At 42.3% G+C, this 22,480-nt stretch overlaps 1 protein-coding gene across 1 annotated transcript; it reads right to left on the reverse strand.

Annotated features, from left to right (window-relative positions):
• Positions 1–12,298: 12,298 nt before the first annotated feature.
• Positions 12,299–12,538, reverse strand: LOC308239369 (reactive oxygen species modulator 1-like; the record flags this gene model as incomplete). The annotated part of the gene is made up of 1 exon (XM_080652188.1): positions 12,299–12,538. One exon carries the CDS (start codon positions 12,536–12,538, stop codon positions 12,299–12,301), a length of 240 nt encoding a protein of 79 aa, XP_080508314.1.
• Positions 12,539–22,480: the final 9,942 nt, after the last annotated feature.

The following is a 22,480-nucleotide window of genomic DNA, read 5'->3' on the forward strand; positions in this document are numbered from 1 at the left end:
TTTGTCTCCTAATACATATTTATGAGGTGTAGGAGGTATAGCAAGATTGTTTTGTTTGATTATAACCAAGAGGAAACCAGCATTGATGTTAAACTATCTTAGTCATCAGAAGGTCTGTAATTGTAAGGTCATTTACAATTTCCTGTTGAAAATTGTTTTCAGTATATGTTAGAAGAACAGCCAGAGAAATTAATTATATTATTAAAGAAATACTTCATAACTCACTTAAGGGAGGTTACACATGCTTCAAATGTATAGATTTATTTGTAAAGTTTGCAGAATTACCAATCTTCTAAGATTAGTGGATAATGGCGAAATTATTATACCAGTAGCAAAAACAAAATAGATGAAAAATGCATCTATGAATTTGTAATAGCCAAAACTGGAATCGGTGCAGATGTCTTTCAACTGGTGAATAATTAAACTGTGCTACAGCCATACCATGGAATACTACTCAACAATAAACAGGAAGAAAGTATTTATACACAGAACTTGGATGAATCTGTAGGGAATTATGTTGAGCGAAAAAAGGCCAATTCCAAATGCCTACACACTTTATGATTCCATTCATATAGCATTTTGAAATGACAAAATTTTAGAAATCAAGGCAAGTTTAGTAGTTGCCAGTAGTTAGGGATTAGGGGGTGAGGGCGAGGAGGAAATGTGTGGTTATAAAGGGGCAAAATGAGGAATCTTTGTGCATGTGACATTGGAATTGTTTAGTATCTTGACAGTGGTGGTGGATACATGAACCTACACAGGCAATAAAACTGTATAGCACTTAACACATACATACACACAAATGAGTACAAGTAAAACGGGAGAAATCTGAATGAGATCAGTGGATTGTATCAATATCAATATCCTGGTTGTGCTATTATACTATAGTTTTGCAATATGGAGAAACTGGGCAAAGTGTACACAGGATGTCTCTATGGTATTTCTTACAACTGATGTGAATCTACAATTATCTCAAAATGTTTAATTAAAAATAAAAATGGTGTTCAGGAACAATGAGAAAACCTTAGTGATGCTTTTAGTATTGTTACATTTATTAACTGAAGTAAAGACAGTTCCTGCATGTGTGGATTTTAAAAAAACGTTTAAATTATGACAATTTTCAAACATACACAAAAGAAAAGAGACTAGTGGAACAAACGCCCGTGTACACACCACCTGGCTTCAATCATTATCAACTCATGGTCAAATGTGTTTTATTTATCCACCCATCCACTCCTGCCATCCCTCATTATTTTTTTTAAATATATTTTTATTGCCCTGACCGGTTTGGCTCAGTGGATAGAGCGTCAAACCTGCGGACTGAAGGCTCCCGGGTTCGATTCCAGTCAAGGGCATGTACCTTGGTTGCAGGCACATCCCAAGTGGGGGGTGTGCAGGAGGCAACTGATCGATGTTTCTTTTTTTTTTTTTTAATATATTTTATTGATTTTTTACAGAGAGGAAGGGAGAGGGATAGAGAGCTAGAAACATCAATGAGAGAGAAACATCGATCAGCTGCCTCCTGCACAGCCCCCACTGGGGATGTACCCGCAACCAAGGTACATGCCCTTGACTGGAATCGAACCCGGGACCCTTGAGTCCGCAGGCCGACACTCTATCCACTGAGCCAAACCGGTTAGGGCTGATCGATGTTTCTAACTCTCTATCCCTTTCCCTTCCTCTCTGTAAGAAATCAATAAAATACATTTAAAAAATATATTTTTATTAATTTCAGAGAGGAAGGAAGAGGAAGAGAGGGAACATCAATTATGAGAAAGAATCATTGATAGGCTGCCTCCTGCACACCCCCAACTGGGGATGGAGCCCACAACCCAGGCACATGCCCTGACTGGGAATCAAACCATGACCTCCTGGTTCTTAGGTCAATACTCAACCACTGAGCCATGCTGGCCAGGCAATTCCTCCTTATTTTGATGCAAACATCACATATTATTTAAGTAATATATATCTCGCGAAAAAGATACACCCATAGCAAATAAGCACATGAAAAAATGCTCAATATCATGTCACTACAGAATTGCAAACTAAACCAACAGCAAGATACTATTACAAACCTATTAGAATGGCTATAAACTATGGAGACAGTAAAAAAGATGTCAGGATTTCAGGAGGAGGAAGGAAGGGATAAATAGTTGGGACGCAGGGAATTTTTAAGGTAGTGAAACTATTTTGTATAATTCCATAATGGTATATACACGTGTCTGTCAAAAGCCACAGAATTTATAACCCAAAAGAGTGAACCCGAATGTAAACTATGGACTTTAGTTAATGACAATAATGCATCTATATTGGCTCATCAATTATAAGGACTGTACCACAGGAATGTAAGATAAACATGTGTGGGGAATTAGATTAATAAAGGTTAACATGAGAAAATGGATTGGTGGGATGGGAACTCTGTACTTTCTACTCAATTGTTCTGTGAACCTAAAACTGCTAGGAGGGGGAGGGGGAGGGGAGGGGGAGGAGGAGGAGGAGGGGAAGGAGCACTATTAATTAAAGAAAATCATATGTATATATATACATATCTTGCTATCTTTCTTTTTTAAAATATATTTTTATGGATTTCAGAGAGGAAGGGAGAGGGAGAGAGAGATAGAAACATCCATGATGAGAGAGAATCATGGATCAGCTGCCTCCTGCAAGTCCCCCAATGGGGATTGAGCCCACAACCTGGGCATGTGCCCTTGACCGGAATTGAACCTGGGACCTTTCAGTTCACAGGCCGACGCTCTATCCACTGAGCCAAACCGGCTAGAGCTCTTGCTATCTTTCTATGTTACTGAAACACATTTCTCACAGAGTATACCTATTCTTTTATGTGTAGTACACTCTGATCTGATCTATTCTATTTCATTAAAATAATGTTGATCATGATCCTCTAATTTTATTTCACTAACAGACAAAACCCACAGTTTAAAAAACATGGTTTAGAGAGCTCTGGATGAAATGTGGAGTGAATACACCACACTATCACATGTAATAATATATTAAAAGAAGGCTTTTACCACTTCACTTCTGAATCAATATAAAATTGTACAATTGACATGCCACAGACTATATTTCTGGGGAGTGGGATTTTGAGATAGAGCCTTTTTATTTGATCTTCCAAACTGATTGAAAAAAATAATTTTAACATGTATAACTTTTATAGTAAAAAAAAAAACTAGCATGACGTAGCTATTTACCCTAAGTAGCTGATGTCATCTATATATATAAAAGCCTAAGCCACCATTATGACTGGTTGACCGAACAACCAGTCGATCAGTCGCTATGATGCACACTGACCACCAGGGGGCAGATGCTCAATGCAGGAGCTGCCCCCTGGTGGTCAGTGCACTCCCACGGCCAACCTCCCGCGGTCCCTCCCCCGGTCAGCCGGCCTTGATCAGCCCCAATTGGGGATGGGTGAGATGGCCCCAATTGGCCCTGATTGCCAACGAGGCCAAGGGACCCCACCCATGCATGAATTTGTGCACCAGACCTCTAGTACATTTATAAAAATAGTGGATAACTGGACACAACAGGAAGGTGCAATTATAGGGTATTAGTTGCATAAATTGTTGATTATCCTTGGGATGTACTACACAGCCATTAAAAATGATGTCAGGTCTAACTCAGCTGTTCTCAACCAGGGGGGATTTTGCTTCTCAGGGCACATCTGACAATGTCTGGAGAAATTTTGGGTTGTTGCAACTGGGGGAGAGGAATGTTATTGGCATCCAGTGAGTAGAGGTCAAGCATGCTGCTAAGAATCCTACAGTGCATAGGACAGCACCCACCACAAAGAGTAGGCCCCAAATATCAATAGTGCTAAGGTTGAGAAATTCTAGTCTAGCTAAATGACTATATTTGTGTGGAAGCTTTACCTCCTTTCTCATATCTGTAATATTTTTTGGGGGGTAGCATTCTCTCTCTCTCTCTCTCTCTCTCTCTCTCTCTCTCTCTCTCTCTCCTGGAATACAGTTATGTTCATGCCTTATTTCTCTTCCTAGGGGGAAAGCTCCTTTTTACAAATAGGATACATGGCCCTAACTGGTTTGGCTCAATGGATAGAGCGTCGGCCTTCAGACTCAAGGGTCCCAGGTTCGATTCCAGTCAAGGGCATGTACCTTGGTTGTGGGCACATATCCAGTAGGGAGAGTGTAGGAGGGAGCTGGTCAATGTTTCTCTCTCATCAATGTTTCTAACTCTCTATCCCTCTCCCTTCCTCTCTGTAAAAAAAAATCAATAAAATATATTAAAAAAAAAAACAAATAAGATACATGTCTGATTCATCTTGGTACGACCAGTATGTTTTCTAATTATTTAATCAACTAGAGGCCCAGTGCACGAATTCGTGCATGGGTACAGTCCCTCGGTGTGGCCTGCAGGGATTGGGTCGAAACCAGCAGTCCAATGCCACCGGCTGCTCCTGCCTGCCACTCCTGCTCATCCTGGCCCTGCTGCGCCTGCTGCGGGCTCACGCCCAGTCAGTCCTGATCAGGAGAGGCTCATGTTGCCATAGCAGTGCTTGCCAGCCATGAGCCCTGCATCTGGCGCCCGTCCCGAGGGGAGGAGGGCAGGACACAATCGGCCCTCCGGGCAGGCAGTGGGACACCCTTGCCTGCATGGAATCCGGATCCATCCAGCTGACATTCTCGCAGGTTGTTGGGAGCCACCTGGGGGCTGCTTTTATATCGTTCTTCCTTGCAGAGTGTCTACGGAGGGGAAGTGGCCATGGTGCCTGAGGCCAACTTCCAGGAGGCCAGCGGTGCTGGTCTGTCAATGCCTGGCCTATTCTCCAGAGATTGGACCTGCGGGACTACTGAGGGAGTGAGTGGCTGCTGCCAGGCTGAAGGGCTGCCAGGACTTGTCAGTCAACTGAGCGGCACTCTCACTGTAGGAGCTCACTGACCACCAAGGGGAAGTTCCTGTGTTGAGCGTCTGCCCCCTGGTGGTCAGTGTGCTCCCACAGCCAACCTCCTGCGGCTGGCCAACCTCCTGCAGTCCCTCCTCCTGGCTGGCCAATCAATCGGGACTGGGCGAGACAGCCCTGATTGGCCCCGAATGCCAGCCAGGCTGAGGGACCCCACCTGTGCACGAATTCGTGCACTGGGCCTCTAGTACATTTATTTATTAATTTTTAAAATATATTTTTATTGATTTCAGAGAGGAAGGGAGAGGGAGAGAGAGACAGAAACATCAATGATGAGACAGAATCATTGATTGGCCGCCTCCCGCACGCCCCCTACTGGGGATTGAGTCCGAAACCCAGGTATGTGCCCTTGACCGGAATCAAACCTGGGACCCTTCAGTCCACAGGCCGATGCTCTATCCACTGAACCAAACAAGCTAGGGCCCTCTAGTACATTTACAAAAACAGTGGATAATTGTGGAAGGTCAAGGGACCCAGAAAAGCCAAAATAATCTTGAATAAAGTTGCAGGATTCACACTGTAGGACTCTCAGAATAAAGTATAGGAATAAATCTTCATGACCTTGGGTTAGGCAATGATTTCTAAATATGATACCAAAAACATAAGTGACAAAGAAAGATAAACTGAACTTCATCAAAATAAAAAACTTCTGTGCTGCTAATAATACCATCAAGAAAGTGAAATAATAACCCACAGAAGAGGAGAAAAATTTTGGAAATTGTATGTTTGATAAGGGACTTGTATTTAGAATATATAAAGAAGTCTTACAACAATAATAAATGACAAATGACCCAATTTGAAAATGGGCAAAAGGTCTGAATAGAAATTTCTTCAATGAAAATGTAAAAATGACCAATGTAGAGGAGGGAAAAAAAATTCCCTGTACCCTTTTAAATTCTTGGGTGAGGGCCCTGTAACAAAAGGCAAATTAACAAGAGGAAAGCATACAAATTTATTTAATATAAGTTTTGCATTACACAGGAGCTTTTATAAGGAAATGAAGACCTGAAGAAGCAGTTAAATCTGAGTGCTTTCATGCTAGGTTTGATGAAGAGTAGAGTCATGGAAAAACGTGATAAGACAAAAAGGGTATGAGCTAAGAATAGTAAACTGGGGTAGTGTGTCCTGAACCCTGTCACCAACAAGCACATGAAGAGGGAAGTGCAAATAAAAAACACAAGATGATACTTCATACCCACAATATGGGCTAAAATAAAAAAGGACAAAAACAGGGCAGGATGAGATTAAGCAAATAACTTATTTTTAAAAAATATGTTTTTATTGACTTTTTTAGAGAGAGAGAGAGAGAGGGAGAGGGATAGAGAGATAGAAACATTGATGAGAGAGCAACATCATCAATTGGCTTCCTCCTGCACACCTCCCACAGAAGACTGAGCCCACAACCCAGGCATGTGCCCTATCCTGACCAGGAATCGAACCAGTGGCCTCTTGGTTCCTGGGTCAATGCTCAATTGCTGAGCTACACCGGCAGGCTGGGTAAACAAATAACTTATATACATACTAGAGGCCTGGTGCACGAATTTGTGCACCAGTGGGGACCCTCAGCCTGGCCTGTAGGATCAGGCCGAAACCAGCTCTCTAACATTCCTGGAGAGGTCCTGGATTGTGAGAGGGCACAGGCCAGGCCAAGGGACCCCACCGGTGCATGATTGGGGCTGGGGAGGGACGTGGGAGGTTGGCCAGCCGGGGAGGGACCGCAGGAGGGCTCCAGGGTGTGTCCCACCCATCTCCCTCAGTCCCAATGTGCCAGATCCCAGCAGCAAGCTAACCTACCAGTTGGAGCATCTGCCCCCTGGTGGTCAGTGCACGTCCTAGTGAGCAGTTGAGCGGCCTTAGCATATCATTAGCATATTATGCTTTGATTGGTTGAATGGCCTACCGGTCTACCTGACACTTAGCATATTAGGCTTTTATTATATAGAATATGCATAACTCATGGACACAGACAATAGTGTGGTGAATGCCTGAGGAAGGGGTTGGAGGGGAGGCAATGGGGGAAAAGGGGAACATCTGGAATGCTTTCAAAAATAAAGATAGATTTTAAAAAAGACAAAAACAGTAAAAAGTGTTGGCAAGGACATGGAGAAACTCGTCACCTTAAACATTGCTTGTAGGTATGTATAATGGTGCAGCCACTTTGGAAAACAGTTTGACAGCTCCTCGAAAAACTTAAACACAGAACTATCCACTCCTAGGTATGTGCACAAGAGAAATGAAAACACTTATTCACTCAGAAAGGTGTACAAGAATGGTCATAGCAACATTATTCATAAAGCCAAAAAGTGGAAATGACCAAGGGTTCACCAAGTGATGAATGGATAAGTAAATTGTGCTCTATGCTACAGTGCAATATTATTTGGCAATAAAAAGAAATGAAGTGTGATTCACCCCACAACATGGATGAACCTTAAAAATATTATGGTAAGTGAAAGAAGCCAAACATAAAAAAATACATTGTATGATTTGATTTGTTTATGTGAAATGTCCAGAACAGGAAAATCCATTAGGGATACAAAGTAGGTTAGTGATTGTTGGGAGGTTTGGGAGGAAATGGGGAGTGACTGCTAATGGGACCAGGTTTCTTTTAGGGAGACTGAAACGTTGTAAAATTAGATTGTGGTGATAGTTGCACAAGCCTGTGAATATACTAAAACCCAGTCAATAGTATATTTTAATGGATAAATTGTGCAGCATGTGAACTGTATCTCAAAGCTATTTTGAAAAAGCAAAGAAAAAGCAACACTAAGTGTATTTGCTCCCTAGAATGTGGCAAGCTAAGATAAGTGTGGACTGTTTGCTGGACAGCTTGTACCTGGTTTTCAAAAACATTCTTTGTGAAACCCCTGATTGATGAGTTGCAGCTGCAGTAGGGGGATGTGACTTGGCACTTACTCCCAGAGACGATGCACCAAACATAGTTGCATTTAGGTGCTGAATCCAAGGGGTGGTTGCCCTGAGCTGAAGTACTCTGCAGGAGGTTCAACCCAACTGTTGCAACTGAGCTTGCTTCCTGTGGTGGAGGGACGCTGAAGCTCTCTCGACCTCCTGGCCAGACCCCAGGAGGCAGCTGCTTTTTGGCCACGTGCATTGCTTAGTGCATATTTTTTTAAAGTTAAGTAAATGATTGTGTGTGTGGTGAGGAAGGGAATACTACAATGTGTAGTGTGGCCTTATATTTAGCTGTATTAGTAAGTGATTCTCTTTGGGTGATAGGATTCCGGATGATCTTTTCTTCCTTTTTTAAATTAAAATTTTTTTCAATTACAGTCGACATTCAATATTATTTTATATGGTTAAGGTATACAGCATAGTGGTCAGACAATCATATACTTTACAAAGTGTTCCCCCTGATATTTCCAGTACACATCTGGCACTGTACATAGTTATTACAACATTATTGACTATATTTCCTATGCGGTACTTTACATCCCCATGACTATTTAGTAACTACCAATCTGTACTTCTCAATCCCTTCACCTTTTTAACCCAGACCCCCACCCCCTCCCTTCTGGCAACTATCAGTCTGTTCTCTGTGTCTATGAGCCTGTTTCTCTTTTGTTTGTTCATTTATATTGTTCTTTAGAGTCTACATATAAGTGAAATCATATGGCATTTGTCTTTCGCTGACTGATTTATTCCACTTAACATAATACTCTCTAGGTGAACTGGATGATGTGTTTTAAAATACTTCTCTGTGTTTTCTGATTTTTTTTAATCTATAAGATTTTATTTCTTTTTAAATAAAATGATCTGAAAAACAAAACTCTTTGCATTCCTGGGCTAAATCCTACTTGGTCATGGTGAATGATTCTATTCATGTATTGAGTTCTGTTTGCTATTATCTATTATTTTATTTATAGTTTTTCATCTAGCACCTTGGTTTTTCTGGTTTCTCTTTTCTTCCACTATAGTCTTTAAGATTGGATTTCAGGGTTGCATTGTCCTCATAAAATGAATTAGAGAGTTTTCCATGCTTTCGTATAATTTGAAACTGCTAGCTGAGTTTAGGAATAATCTGTTATAGATTGCTATTTTATTATAAAAAGATAAACTCAGGAACAGTCAGATGGAAGAGATGTGGAGGGCAAGGTGTGGGGAAAGGGGCCTTGGAGCTTCCCTGACCTCTCCCAGAGGGAAACCCTCCCAGCATCTCACCAACCTAGAAACCCTGTCACTTTTTGGGGGGGCGAGGGGGTGGAAGTGCAATATTAATGTTGTCTTCAGGAAAAGTAAGTCTTTACAAAGAGTTGATTTTTTTTTCTTTTCCACACTGTGCAGAAACCCTGTGAAGCTGAAACCCTGCGCAGAGGAGTCAGTGGCTGCGCCGGCTCCCCATGCTCTGTGCATCCAGTGGCGAGGGTGCTTGGGCAAGGCTGCTGAACTCTGGCGTCAACTGCTCCAGGGGAGGCCCCACCTGTCGCCACTGGTCTCGGGTTTTATTGAGCAAGCGTGAGAACTGCCTGGCATGCTGAGTGGAGAGATGGGGAATACACTTTTGGGATCCGAAACCAAACAGGCTGAGCTTGGGTGCCAGCTGGGAAGGACCACATGCCTGGCACCCAGAAACTGGCGCCCCTTGTGGGAAGTTGAGTCTCAGTTTGGTAGGCAAGCTCACTCCCCCCCACCCCCCATCTGCACTGGGGGAGCCATACGTTCCAGCTTGTTTATTACCAGCTGTCACTGAGAGCGCCTGGGATCATTCATCCAATAATCCTGCTTGTCTCTCCTCACTGAAACAGTTATACAGTATTGTCCTTTGTTTAAACAGGGAGTGTCCGCAAATGTGGGTAGTTCAAAAAATACTGAGATTTAGGATGATTACGCTATCAGACCTTCTCAAAGAGATTTTCCTTAGTAGTCTCTAGAGAATTCATAATGCACATACGTGTGTTTTATGTTACTTTTCCTAGCCGTCAGATTACTAAAGATTTCTGAACTATCCTGGTTATAAAATGTGCCGCTTCACCACAGACACAGGACTCGTTTTCATCTCTAGCCACAGGAGGGCGCACAAATACATTTATCAAGTGAAGTTTTGTATAAAATGTTTAGGATGATCCTTACTTGGGTTTGAGAAGAAAAACCATGAGCACTGTTGTACTCTAGTTAGTGAAGAGCAGCACTGTCTGATAGAAGTTTCTGCGATCGTGGAAGTGTTTTGTGTCTATGCTATCCAATTGGATAACCACATGTGGATGTTGAACCCTTGAAATGTGGCTAATGCGATCAAGGAAATTAATTTGAAATTTTAATTTGATGATACATTTCAATAGCCACATGGGGCTGGTGGCTGCCATATTGGACTGTGTAGAGTACTAGAATATAGGAATATAGGTTTTTCTGAATGGCTTCATGATATTGGCATTTAAATAACTTTGAATCTAACAATAACTGAAGAGGTAAAGGAAACTAACATTGATGTTCCTATTATTGACCAGCTACTGTGCTGGGCATACTTATAGATCCATCTCACTTGACCCTTACTGGCACCTGAGAGATGGATATTAGTGTGTCCGTTTTGTGAATGAAGAAGCAGACTCCAGAGTGATGAAGTAACTGGCCCAAAGTCATGGAGATAGTAGTTGAGCCAGATATGCCCATCTAATATATATATATATTTAATATATTTTATTGATATTTTACAGAGAGGAAGGGAGAGGGACAGAGAGCTAGAAACGTCGATGAGAGAGAAACATCGATCAGCTGCCTCCTGCACACCTCCCACTGGGGATATGCCCACAACCAAGGCACGTGCCCCTGACCGGAATCGAACCCGGGACCCTTCAGTCCACAGGCCGACGCTCATCCACTGAGCCAAACCGGTTTTGGCTCCATCTAATATTTTTGAGAACCTACAATGTGCCAATAAATGTACCATCTAGGCACTATTATAGACACTGGAAATCTGTAATAGGAACCGATACTTGATATGGGGACCTTTTTAAGTAAATGTTATCATTCTGTCCGATGTAGCATTTTCTGATTTATCTGAGGATGATTCGTACATTTGTTCACGTCATGTTCTTAGAGTTGAAAGGAACCTCCAGGTTAACTCTGAACATTATCTCTGATGCATGACATTCTCTATCACGGTAAACTCTGATCTAGGTAGGGGGATAACTGGGTTCCAATTCTGTCACTAACTAGGCCTATGACCTTAAGATAGTTTGTCTTTCCAGAGCTAGAATTTCCTCATTTCTCAAACCATGCTTTTAGCCTAGGATATCTCCAAGGGCTATCTCATATTTTACTGATTCTGAGACCCACATTTTTCACATTAAAAAAAATTTAAAATCCTTACCCGAGGATATTTTTCAATTGATTTTCAGAGAGAGAGAGAGAGAGAGAGAGAGAGAGAGAGAGAGAGAGAGAGAGGAAGAGAGGGAAAGACAGAGAGAAATATTGATGTGAGAAAAACACATTGATGGTTGCCCCCTGCATGTGCCCCACCAGGGCCTCACCAGGGAGAAGTCTGCACTGAGGTATGTGCCCTTGATGGGAATCAAACCCAGGATCCTTTGGCTCTGCAGGCTGACACTCTATCTACTGAGCTAAACTGGGTAGGGCCATTTTTCCCATTTTAACATCAGGTTTCTTCTTGACAGTCAGTGACGCTTCAGAGTAAAGTTGGCAGCATTTTTTCTTAGATATTTTTTTTTACTAGTATATATAAGATAATGGTGTATCTTATAATCATGCCCCTTAGACTAAATGAAATATGGTCTGCGTAATTTTGTTTTTTAAAATTTATTATTATTATTATTATTTAAAAAATATATTCTATTGATTTTTTACAGACAGGAAGGAAGAGGGATAGAGAGTTAGAAACATAGATGAGAAACATCGATGAGCTGCCTCCTGCACACCCCCTACTGGGTATGTGCCTGTAACCAAGGTACATGCCCTTGACTGGAATTGAACCTGGGACCCTTCAGTCCGCAGGCCGACGCTCTAGCCACTGAGTAAACTGGTTAGGGCTAAATTTATTATTATTACTAGAGGCCTGGTGCATGAAATTCGTGCATGGGGGGTGGTGTCCCTCAGCCCGGCCTGTACCCTCTGGCAATCCAGGACTGCTGGCTCCTAACCCCTCTGCCTGCCTGCCTGATCACCCCTAACCACTCACCTGCCTGCCTGATTGCCCCTAACTGCCTCTGCCTCGACCCCTGCCGCCACGGCTTTGTCTGGAAGAACATCCAGAAGGTCGTTCAGCTGTCCAGTCTAATTAGCATATTATGCTTTTATTATTATAGATTATTTTTACTCAAAGTTTTTTTTATTATAGTACATGGGTTGGAACTGATGGGATGGGGTAGATGTGGGCAACAATTGCCCTGATTAGCATCGGATGCCCATCTCGATAGCCATGAATATGCCAAAGGTGCTGCTACTTTGCATCATGGCTTTCCCAATGCCGCCAATCAGCTCCTGAACCCACATTTCAATCCTGAAACAGGAAAATGTGCCAAAGAGTGCCCCAGCCGCCATGCCCACGGCGCAACCCATCACAAAGCTCATCATCACGCTGTCGAAGCAGCTTGGCTGAAACTGTCCATAGGGACCCATGGCCACTGGCATTTTGCTTGTGGCCTCAGTCGCTCAGCGCTACGTTTCACATGGAATGTGAGGGGGAGCATACTGGTGGTCTGTGTAATTTTAGAATATTAGTGAAAATATTTATATTAATATACACTTTGAAACCCCCCAGAGGCAAAGACAATGACCTTTTATTGTGATTCTAAATCCAGTTTAGAATATTAAATTGCATATGTCAGAATCGGTTCTTAAGTGGCCAAGTCATGGCATGCAACACACAAACTCAGAAATCTCTGCTACATCAAATTGAAATCAGCCAGATTAATCTTAGGCCAAGTTGGAGGGTGGATGCAGTTTTGTTTGTCTTGAGAGTTTCCCATCCTTTTTAAAAAATGTATCTTCTCCAGGTACTCAAAGCTCTTAAGCATCATTTCCTCTGTGATGCCCTCCATACTCCCCCCGCCACTAACCCTATCTCTATCAGCTACACTTGAGAGTGAATTAATTCTGGGCATATTTTCTCATGAAGATTTATGACCAAGGAAATCACTTGGTACCAGTGGTGTATTGGTTTTTACTTTACAACTGCCTCTCTGGGAATGGGGGTGGAGGAAGGCCTGATTTGTAGCGGTTGTCAATTTCTGTGGTATAAATACTCCCACAGTGGCTGATTTTAAGCTACCAATATGACGTCTACCACTTTGTAAAATTCCTGAAAATTTGACAGCTCTCTCAAGCCAATGTAACCCTGCTCCAGTATACAGGTCTGCCACAATCCTGGGACGGTTTCTGATTGCCTCCAGGATAAAAGCCAACTTCTCATGGCTTGATATTTAAGGGCAGGGGACAATCCAAATCTCATGGATTCCAATCCTTATGCAGTTTGGGGGCCCTCTTTAAGAACAGTCATACCCACTTAATAATACAACATTGGGTACTAAAAGAAATAATTATTTGGAGTGAGAAAAGAAAGCATAACAAATTGCAAATGTTAAAAAAGCTGACAAATAACGGGAACATCACAAAATTTGAAAAAAATCACATAATACATTTGAAAGAGCTTTCCATAGACTTGCTTCGGCTCTGTACATTTTAAACCTTGTTTCTTGTCCACTACCCACACTTGTGGTGCCAGGTGCCCTAAGACATGATCATATTGCCATATGCCCGCTGGCAGTGGGCCATAGGCACATTCTTGGGAGCCCTTCCTACTTGGGATGGCTGGCAGTGACCTAACCATTTGTGGAAGTGATTGCAAACCATGTAAGGATATCTGAAACCCAGTGAAACGAATCTCCAACTCAACTTCCCCTTAGCTGGGCCCCCCAAATGCCTGTGGCCACTCCAGTGCCACTGAGCACGAGGGGAAGTATGTCACTCAGGGACATATCTTTGGCAGCTGTGGGAGCTGGTGGACGAGTCTGCCGGCTGCTGCCAGTGTCTGTTGTTGAGCGGAAGTCGTTACAGTCAGCAGTTGGGGAGGAGAGCTGGACGTGGGAGATCTGGTGGCAGCCCAGTGCCATCCAAGTGGGGGATCTGATCAGTGACACTACTGCGTGCGAGCTGCCATGGTGCCTGGCACCCTGGACTAGCTTCAGAACTTCAAAAATAGGACTGCTGGTTCGCATCTGCCTCCCACAACACATCTTTAGTGGCCAGTGCTAACCTGGAACCATACAGGGAAGATAAAAAAGAAAGCATAACAAATTGCAAATGTTAAAAAAGCTGACAAATACCAGGAACATCACAAAATACTCCAGTTTAGCTAAGTTGATGCAGAACTAAGCTACTACAGGAAGTGTGAGGGAGGGGACACTGGAATGGAAAGAGATGGTGTTTTTCACTGATTGCAGCTTAAGCATTTTACTTTTGCAAATGTAAACATGTGGCTATGCAAACACGTTGCTAGGACCTTTCCTTAAGCTTCATTAACTTCATGATAAATCCATCCTGGTAGAGTCGTAGAGTCAGTAGCATCGAGTTCCAACCTACCTCTCAACCTCACACACACACACACACACACACACACACACACACACACACACACACACACACTTACTGAGCTCTATGTACCAGGCATGTTCTAGGCACTGGGGGTACAGAAGTAAACAAAACTGACAAAAATCCTTCCCCTGGTGGTAAGGGTGGAGTAGATGAAACAAAGAAACACTTTTGTAATGGTGATAAGCGCTCTGGAGAAAATTAAAGCAGAGAAAGGGAGCTAGGGAGTGGGAGTGTGCTGGGAGGGATTTTTTTGGTGGTCAGAGAAGACCTTACCGAGGCCACTGAGCACAAATCTGAAGGAGGGGAGGGAAGGAGCAACAGGGCTATCTGGGACATAATGTCCCAGGCCAGGGAATTGGCCCAAAGTCCCCCAGCCAAGTGGGTTGAGCTTGCTTTGTTCTAGCAGAGCAGCTCAGTGATCTATGGCAAATGGTGGGAGAAGAAGGCAGACATGTGGGTGAGGGTGGTTCCTGCAGGGTCTGGTGAGCGATTAGCCTTTCACTTGGAGATCAAGAGGAGTGACAGGATGGAGGACAGAAATGGCCTTAGGGCGTCCAATTAGGAGGCCTGCACAGTAATCCTGACCTGAACCCTCTGCTCCCAGCACCAGTGACATTTTGCCCAACACACCCTTTCCCATTTGCTTTGCTTTTGTTGTTTTTATTCTCATCCACCTGGATTGTGCTTCCTGCTTCCTCTTCTCATTTAGATCAACTTTGATTTCAATTTTGTTTTTCAAATTTGATAATATAATTTTAAATTTGCAAGATTGCCTCCTGAACCTGATAAAGATGGCAGATGGCCCGGCTGGCGTGGTTCAGTGGTTGAGCTTTGATCTATGAACCAGATCATGGTTTGATTCCCAGTCGGTCAGGGCACAACCCCAGGTTGAGGGCTCAATCCCTGTGTGGGGCGTGCAGGAGGCAGCCAATCAATGATTCTCTCTCATCATTGATGTTTCTATTCTATCTCTTTCTCCCTTCCTCTCTGAAACCAATAAAAATATATCTTAAGCCAAAACTGGTTTGGCTCAGTGGATAGAGCGTCAGCCTGTGGACTGAAAGGTCCCAGGTTCGATTCCGGTCAAGGGCACGTACCTGGGTTGCGGGCACATCCCCAGTAGGGGGTGTGCAGGAGGCAGCTAATCGATGCTTCTCTCTCATCGATGTTTCTAACTCTCTATCCCTCTCCCTTCCTCTCTGTAAAAATATCAATAAAATATATTAAAAAAATATATCTTAAAAAAAGATGGCAGATGAATTGCTTATGTTGTTGTATCGTAAATCAGTGAATGAGATACAAGATGCCTTAATGAGCCAATTAATTAGGAGTTGTTTATTGCGCGAGGCCCAGAGGGAGGTTTCTTCCAAATCTCTGAGCATCCCATACAGGAAGTCTTCCGTATTTATACTTTTCGAGTCTCTTTGTTTGCAGATATTACAAAGGGCTCTGTGTGAGTTATTGTTACAGACAGTTGTAAACTTGAATACATCATGAGTTTGTACTTGGCATAATTATTATCAGTATTAGTCTATTACATTGGATGGCTAGCTTGCAAGGTCAGACAGTTAAGTTTATCTTTTTCTATTATTCGAACTAAAAACAAAGTCATTTTATAGAATAGAGACTGTCTTAAAGTGACAGAGTTTACAATGGCAGAGTTCACAGTGACAGAGTTTACAGGACTAGGGACTATCTAACAATAGCAGAGAGTTTCAAACAGCAGTTTTTTAAATACAAGATGGAGGTTACTATGCTTCAATGTGACAAGGTGTTTTTAAAAAGGAAGACTAGTATCTCCTTATCAGGGGCTGGACTAATACTTGCCTGCCCCACCTTGCTCACCACATTTTAGTCCTGGTCATGCAAGCCCCCAAGGATATTACAAAGGGGTAATTAGTAACTTTACAGTGGAGAAACCTGGTAGATAGCAGACTCCACCTTAACCACTTTTCACAGTTAACCTCACCAGGAATGGGAGAAGCTGACTTCATGATCCTCCTAATGTGCTACCCCGAGAAGCACACAAGATCTCATGTGGTATCCCCATCCAAAAATGCCAAACTCAATCTAATCATTGGAAAACATCAGACAAAACCAGCCCGGCCAGAGTTGTGCAGTGGTTGAGCATGGACCCACGAAACCAAGAACTCATTGGTTCAATTACCCATGAGGGCACATGCCCAGGTTGTGGGCTCTATCCAGTAGGGGGCATGCGGGAGGCAGCTGATCAATGTTTCTATCTTTGCAAGATTGCCTAAAAATCAATAAAAACATACTTAAAAAACAAACAAACAAACAGACAAACCCAGATTGAGGGACCTCCCATAACATAACTGGCCTGTACTCTTCACAGCTGTCAATGTCAAGAAAGGCAAAGAAGGCCGAGGAACTGTTTCAGATGAAAGGAGACTGGAGAGACATGGCAACTAAATGCCTTGTGTAGTACTCTTGGTTTGAGTCCTGGACTGGAAAAAGTGCTAGAAAGGACACTATTGGGACAATGGGCAAATTTGACTATGAATTGTAGATTGAATAATAGTATTATATCAACATTAAATGTCCTGATTCTTGTGATTGAACTGTGGTTATGTAAGAGAATGTTTTTATTCTTGGGAAATACACTCTGAAGTATTCAGGGGTCCTCAAACTACGGCCCGCGGGCCACATGCAGCCTGCCAAGGACATTTATCCGGCCCTCCGGGTGCTGCTGCCTGTCCTGCTTAGCAGCCGACTCGTCCGGGCCCGCAGTGCGCATAGGAATTTGTTCATAGTTTTTTTTTAAACTATAGTCCGGCCCTCCAACGGTTTGAGGGACAGTGAACTGGCCCCCTGTTTAAAAAGTTTGAGGACCCCTGAGGGATAGAGATGTATGATAAACTTACTCTCATAAGGATCAAAACTATGTTTACCTGCATTTACCTACTTCTATCTAGCTACCTATTGAGAGAATGATAAAGTAAATGTGGAAAAATGTTAACAATTGAATTTGGGTGAAGGGGATATGTGGAATTATTTGTACTATTTTTACAACTTTTCTATAAATTTGAAATTATTTCACAATAAAACATTATTTTGTATTGACATTATTTTTTAAAAGGTAGTTACAATTTTAAACTTGTAGATTAGAAGAATGGAGACTGGAACATTATTTATAGCAGGCATCTCTTTTGCTTTCAAAATAAGCACAAGTGTTATCAAATAGTCATCTTTCTGCAACAACAGGGAGGGTAAATCATTAATCTGTGATAGCTTTGAACTTGCAGTTTCCATTTGCATCTTAACTCCACTAGCTCTGTTAGAGTAGGCAATAAATAAGGTACAAATAGTTATAAGTTAAAATGACCAACCTGTTTATCTTTCATTGCTTGAACAGACAGAAATGCACAAGAAAATTACTTTATGTAAGAATAGCTTGCTATTAAAAAGCGAAATGCTGTGCCAGGTGGGTAATGAAAATATTAGGGGGAACACTTTGTAAAGTATATGATTGTCTAACCACTATGCTGTACACCTGAAACTAATACAAAATAATGTTGAAAGTAAACTGTAATTGAAAAAAGTAAAAAAAAAAAAAAACCCCACAAAAATAAAAAATTTAAAAAAGCGAGTGCCTCCATATATAGGCACTATATATACCTGGTACTCCAAATACAGTACTGCATAGAATTTAGCATAGGGTTTTGGATACAATAAAAGCCAATTCCCAACCTTGGTTGCACATTGGAATAAAAATTCTGGGGAATTTTTAAAATGCTGATCTCACCCCCAATTTTTTTTCCAGGAAGGCACTTTGCTTGCCAGTTTATTATAAAAGATACAAATCAATAGCCAGATGAAGAGGTACATAGGGAGAGGTCAGGAAGGGCCCCCAGCACAGGAACTTCTGTGTCCATGAAGCCACACTGACATATGTGTGAAAGGGACTCTCACTCACTTCCCAAACAATGGCAACCCTTGTGGACAACTTCTGCTTCACCTAATAGCTATATGTATTATATAACTAGGCTGGGTAAATCAAAATCATGAACTAGCAGATAAGCAGCTGTATAATAATATGAAGTCACAATCAGTGCTCCATGTAAAATCCTGTATGATTACATGATGTTTTCTGGAATTGGGCTAGAGTGGAAGGGTAAGAAAGCGGAGTTACCTTTTCCAATTTACCACAAGAGTCTCAGCCAGGAAGTCTCATCAGTAAGCATTGCCCTTTCTCTCCACAAAATCCATCTTGGTCTGCCATTTACTGATTGATTCACTCATTCATTCAACCATTATGTAGTAAACACCTATTCTGCTTTGATATGAAGATAAACCAATGAACAGAACTGACCAGGCCCATGTCCTTATGGAGAATGTTAATTCTCATGAGAGATCTAGCAATCAACTATTATAGTAACACTAGAGGCCCAGTGCACAACATTTGTGCACGGCGAGGGGGTGGTCCCTTAGCCCAGCCTGCGCCCTCTGCAGTCCAGGACCCCGCAGGGGAGTGGGTCTAAGCCGGCAGGCGGACATTCCTTGAGGGGACCTTAGCGCTGCCTTGGAGGCAGGAGAGGCTCCCATCACCATGAGCCCGGCTTCTGGCTGAGTGGCGCTCCCCCTGTGGGAGCGCACTGACCACCAGAGGGCAGCTCCTGCGTTGAGCGTCTGCCCCCCTGGTGGTCAGTGTGCGTCATAGTGATGGTCATTCTGCCATTTAGTCTATTTGCATATTAGGGTTTTTATTATATAGGATCTTAAGAGATGCTATAGAGCAGAGGTGACTCAGCCAGGGAAGGCAGTGTCCTAGGGACATGATCAGTAGAAATCATCTTTTCTTCCTCTCAACTCCCATAGAATTTTCCTTTCAGGTCACTTAATATTTTTACTTTGAATTATAGCTATTTATATTCATATTTTCTTCCCTGCTAGAATTCAGACTTCTGGAGCACAGGATTCATGGGAAAATGACTGTGTATTATTGTCAATTTGAGATAATAGGACCACTGTGCTGTGTGTGCACTTGGAAGGCTAAAGACTGGCCTTTCACCCTTGCCCTAGTGCTTACTAGCAAATGGTATTGTTTACATTTGTGTTAAAGAAATGCTAAAATATTTGGAATCTGGTACAGTCTCACCCAATAAAACTATGTGTGTAGAAAAAAGACAGGAAGGAAACAAAACAAAATGTTAACAGTGGTTGCCTCTGGTGCATATGATTATAGGTGACTTTTTAAATTTTTGTCTGTATTTTACATACACAGGTATTAATTTGAAAGCTATTAAGAATAGAAACTAAACACATCGAATGTTCATTAATCAATGAATCCATCATGATTACTTGAAAAAAATAACACTAAAAATTAATTGGTCAGCTTTGGTGAATATTAGAAAATCAAATGACTATTTTTAAAGCTGGCAAATTAATGAAAAATAATTTATCCAGCTTTCCTCAATGAACTATACCTCAGAATACTGCATATTGTCTATCCATTCATTGGTTGGTGGATATTTGTTATTTCCAATTTTTGGCTATTATAGGTAAAGCTGCTATGAACTTTTGAATACAAGTCCTAGTATAGACATGTTTTTAATTTCTCTTGAGTACACACCTAGGAGTAGAATTTCTGGGTCACATGGCAAGTTTATGTTTAACTTTTAAATAAACTGCCAAACTGTTTTCCAAAGCTGTACCATTTTACATTTCCACCAGCAATCTATGGGGGGTTCCAATTTCTCCACATTCTGGCCAACATGATATTGTCTGTCTTTTTAAAAAAATATATTTTTATTGATTTCAGAGAGGAAGGGAGAGGGAGCAAGAGAGAAACATCAATTATGAGAGAGAATCATTGATCAGCTACCTCTTGCACACTCCACACTGGGGATCGATCCTGCAACCCCGGCATGTGCCCCCGACCGGAATCGAACCCGGGACCCTTCAGTCTACAGGCCAGTGCTCTATCCACTGAGGCAAACCAGCTAAGACTGTCTTTTTTATTATAGCCATTTTTTTAAAAAAATATATTTTATTGATTTCTTACAGAGAGGAAAGGGAGAGGATAGATAGTTAGAAACATTGATGAGAGAGAAACATCGATCAGCTGCCTCCTGCACACCTCCCACTGGGGATGTGCCTGCAACCCAGGTACATGCCCTTGACTGGAATCGAACCCGGGACCCTTCAGTCCGCAGGCCGACGCTCTATCCATTGAGCCAAACCGGTCAGGGCTATTATAGCCATTCTTATGGGTGTGAAGTGATATGTCCTTGTGGTTTTAGTTTGCATTTCCTTAATGATGTTGAGCATCTTTTCATGTACTTATTGGCCATTCATTTATCTCCTTTGGTGAAATGTCTGTTCAGATCTCCTGCCCATTTTTAAATTGGGTTATTTGACTAATTATTGAGCTGTAAGAATTATTTATATACTAGGGGCCCAGTGCACGAATTCGTGCACCTTGAAAGGAACTGATGGCATGGAGTGATTGGGGCTGGCGCCAGCAGCAGGTGTGAGGGGCAGCTGCTGCCTTGCTTGCCCCTCAGGAGCAGAGGGAGGTGGAGAAGCTCTGAGGGGTGATTGGGGCCGGCAGCCGCCACTCGCACCCACTGATGGCGCCGATAGCTTGGCACCAGCAGTGGGTGCGAGTGCCAGGTGGGACCATGGTGCATGGGAGCAAAGAATTTTCAGTAACCACTGGAGGCTCACCCTATGACAGCGACTGGCACCCCGCCTTGGTCTGGCACCCCTGCTCACCTTCTCCACCATCCTGCTGTGGCCCACGCCCACCATGTTCCACATGTGCCCCCTGGTGGTCAGCGCATGTCATAGCAATTGGTTGTTCGGTTGTTCCACCATTTGGTCTATTTGCATATTAACCTTTTATTATATAGGATTCTAGATACAAAATTCTTTATCTGATACATTATTTACTAGCATTTTCTCCCAATCTTGTGGCCTCTTCCTGATTGTGTCTTGAATATAGGCAGTGCTCAATAAGAATATATTAAGTGAATAGTTTAGCTAATGATTCATGCCCTACTGGGATGATCTATTTCATGGCCTCAGACTGTACCTTAGCTGTTTTGCTTCCGACTTTACTAAAATTTTATTTAGGATTTAGCATGTGTAGTCATAACTGGCATTGGCTGGTAATTTTCATTTTTCAGGCTTGTATCAACCAGGGTTAGTTAGGAGACAGAAACCACATCAAATATTTAGGCAAAAGACAAATACTGCATGATCTAACATGTGGAATCTAAAATAGTCAAACACATAGAAGCAGAGAATAGAATGGTGGTTGCCAGGGGCTAAGAGGAGGGGGACACGGGGAGGTGTTGGTCAAAGGGTACTAAGTTTCAGTTATGCAAAATAAGTTCTGGAGGAAAATAAAGATCACCTGGAAGAGGGCTCTCTTTATGTATGGAATCCAAATTGAGTTGTATTATATAATTTGGGCAAAAGAAAGTTTTTATACAATAAATTTATTGAGAATAATCCCTTTAGTTTTAAGATAACCTGGGGAAATCACTGTTAAAGGGACATCTTATAACTGAGTTATAAAATAAATAACAGATTATAATATAAAAATAATTTCATTTAGAAAATCATTAACTAGGAAAGGATAAAAAGGACTCCAAGACGTCATGGCTGAGTGAACAAAAGGAAGAGGTTGGAATTACTAAAACTTAGAAACTTAGATGAGGGGACTGGGACCCAGACCTCAGGGGAGTGGTGCAGCCCCCTGGGGCTGCTTTCTCTGGGGTTGAGGTGCAGTGACAATGAAGTGGGCTCAGAAAATGTTGGAAAAGCTGCCATATGGATTCAGATGCTGCTGTGGGAAGGAACTGCTGCTGTCAAGGTGTAGGGATCCAACAGAGAGCAGCAAGCAAGTCTCTTCTTCCCTTTCCAGCCTTTCAGTCTCTCGCTCTAGCTCCCCCTACTGGCCGAGATGTGGTTTGCAGATTCCAAGAGCCGGAATATTAAGACTGATTTTAG

This window comes from Plecotus auritus, assembly GCF_963455305.1.
Source record: "Plecotus auritus genome assembly, chromosome: X".
Taxonomy (NCBI): domain Eukaryota; kingdom Metazoa; phylum Chordata; class Mammalia; order Chiroptera; family Vespertilionidae; genus Plecotus; species Plecotus auritus.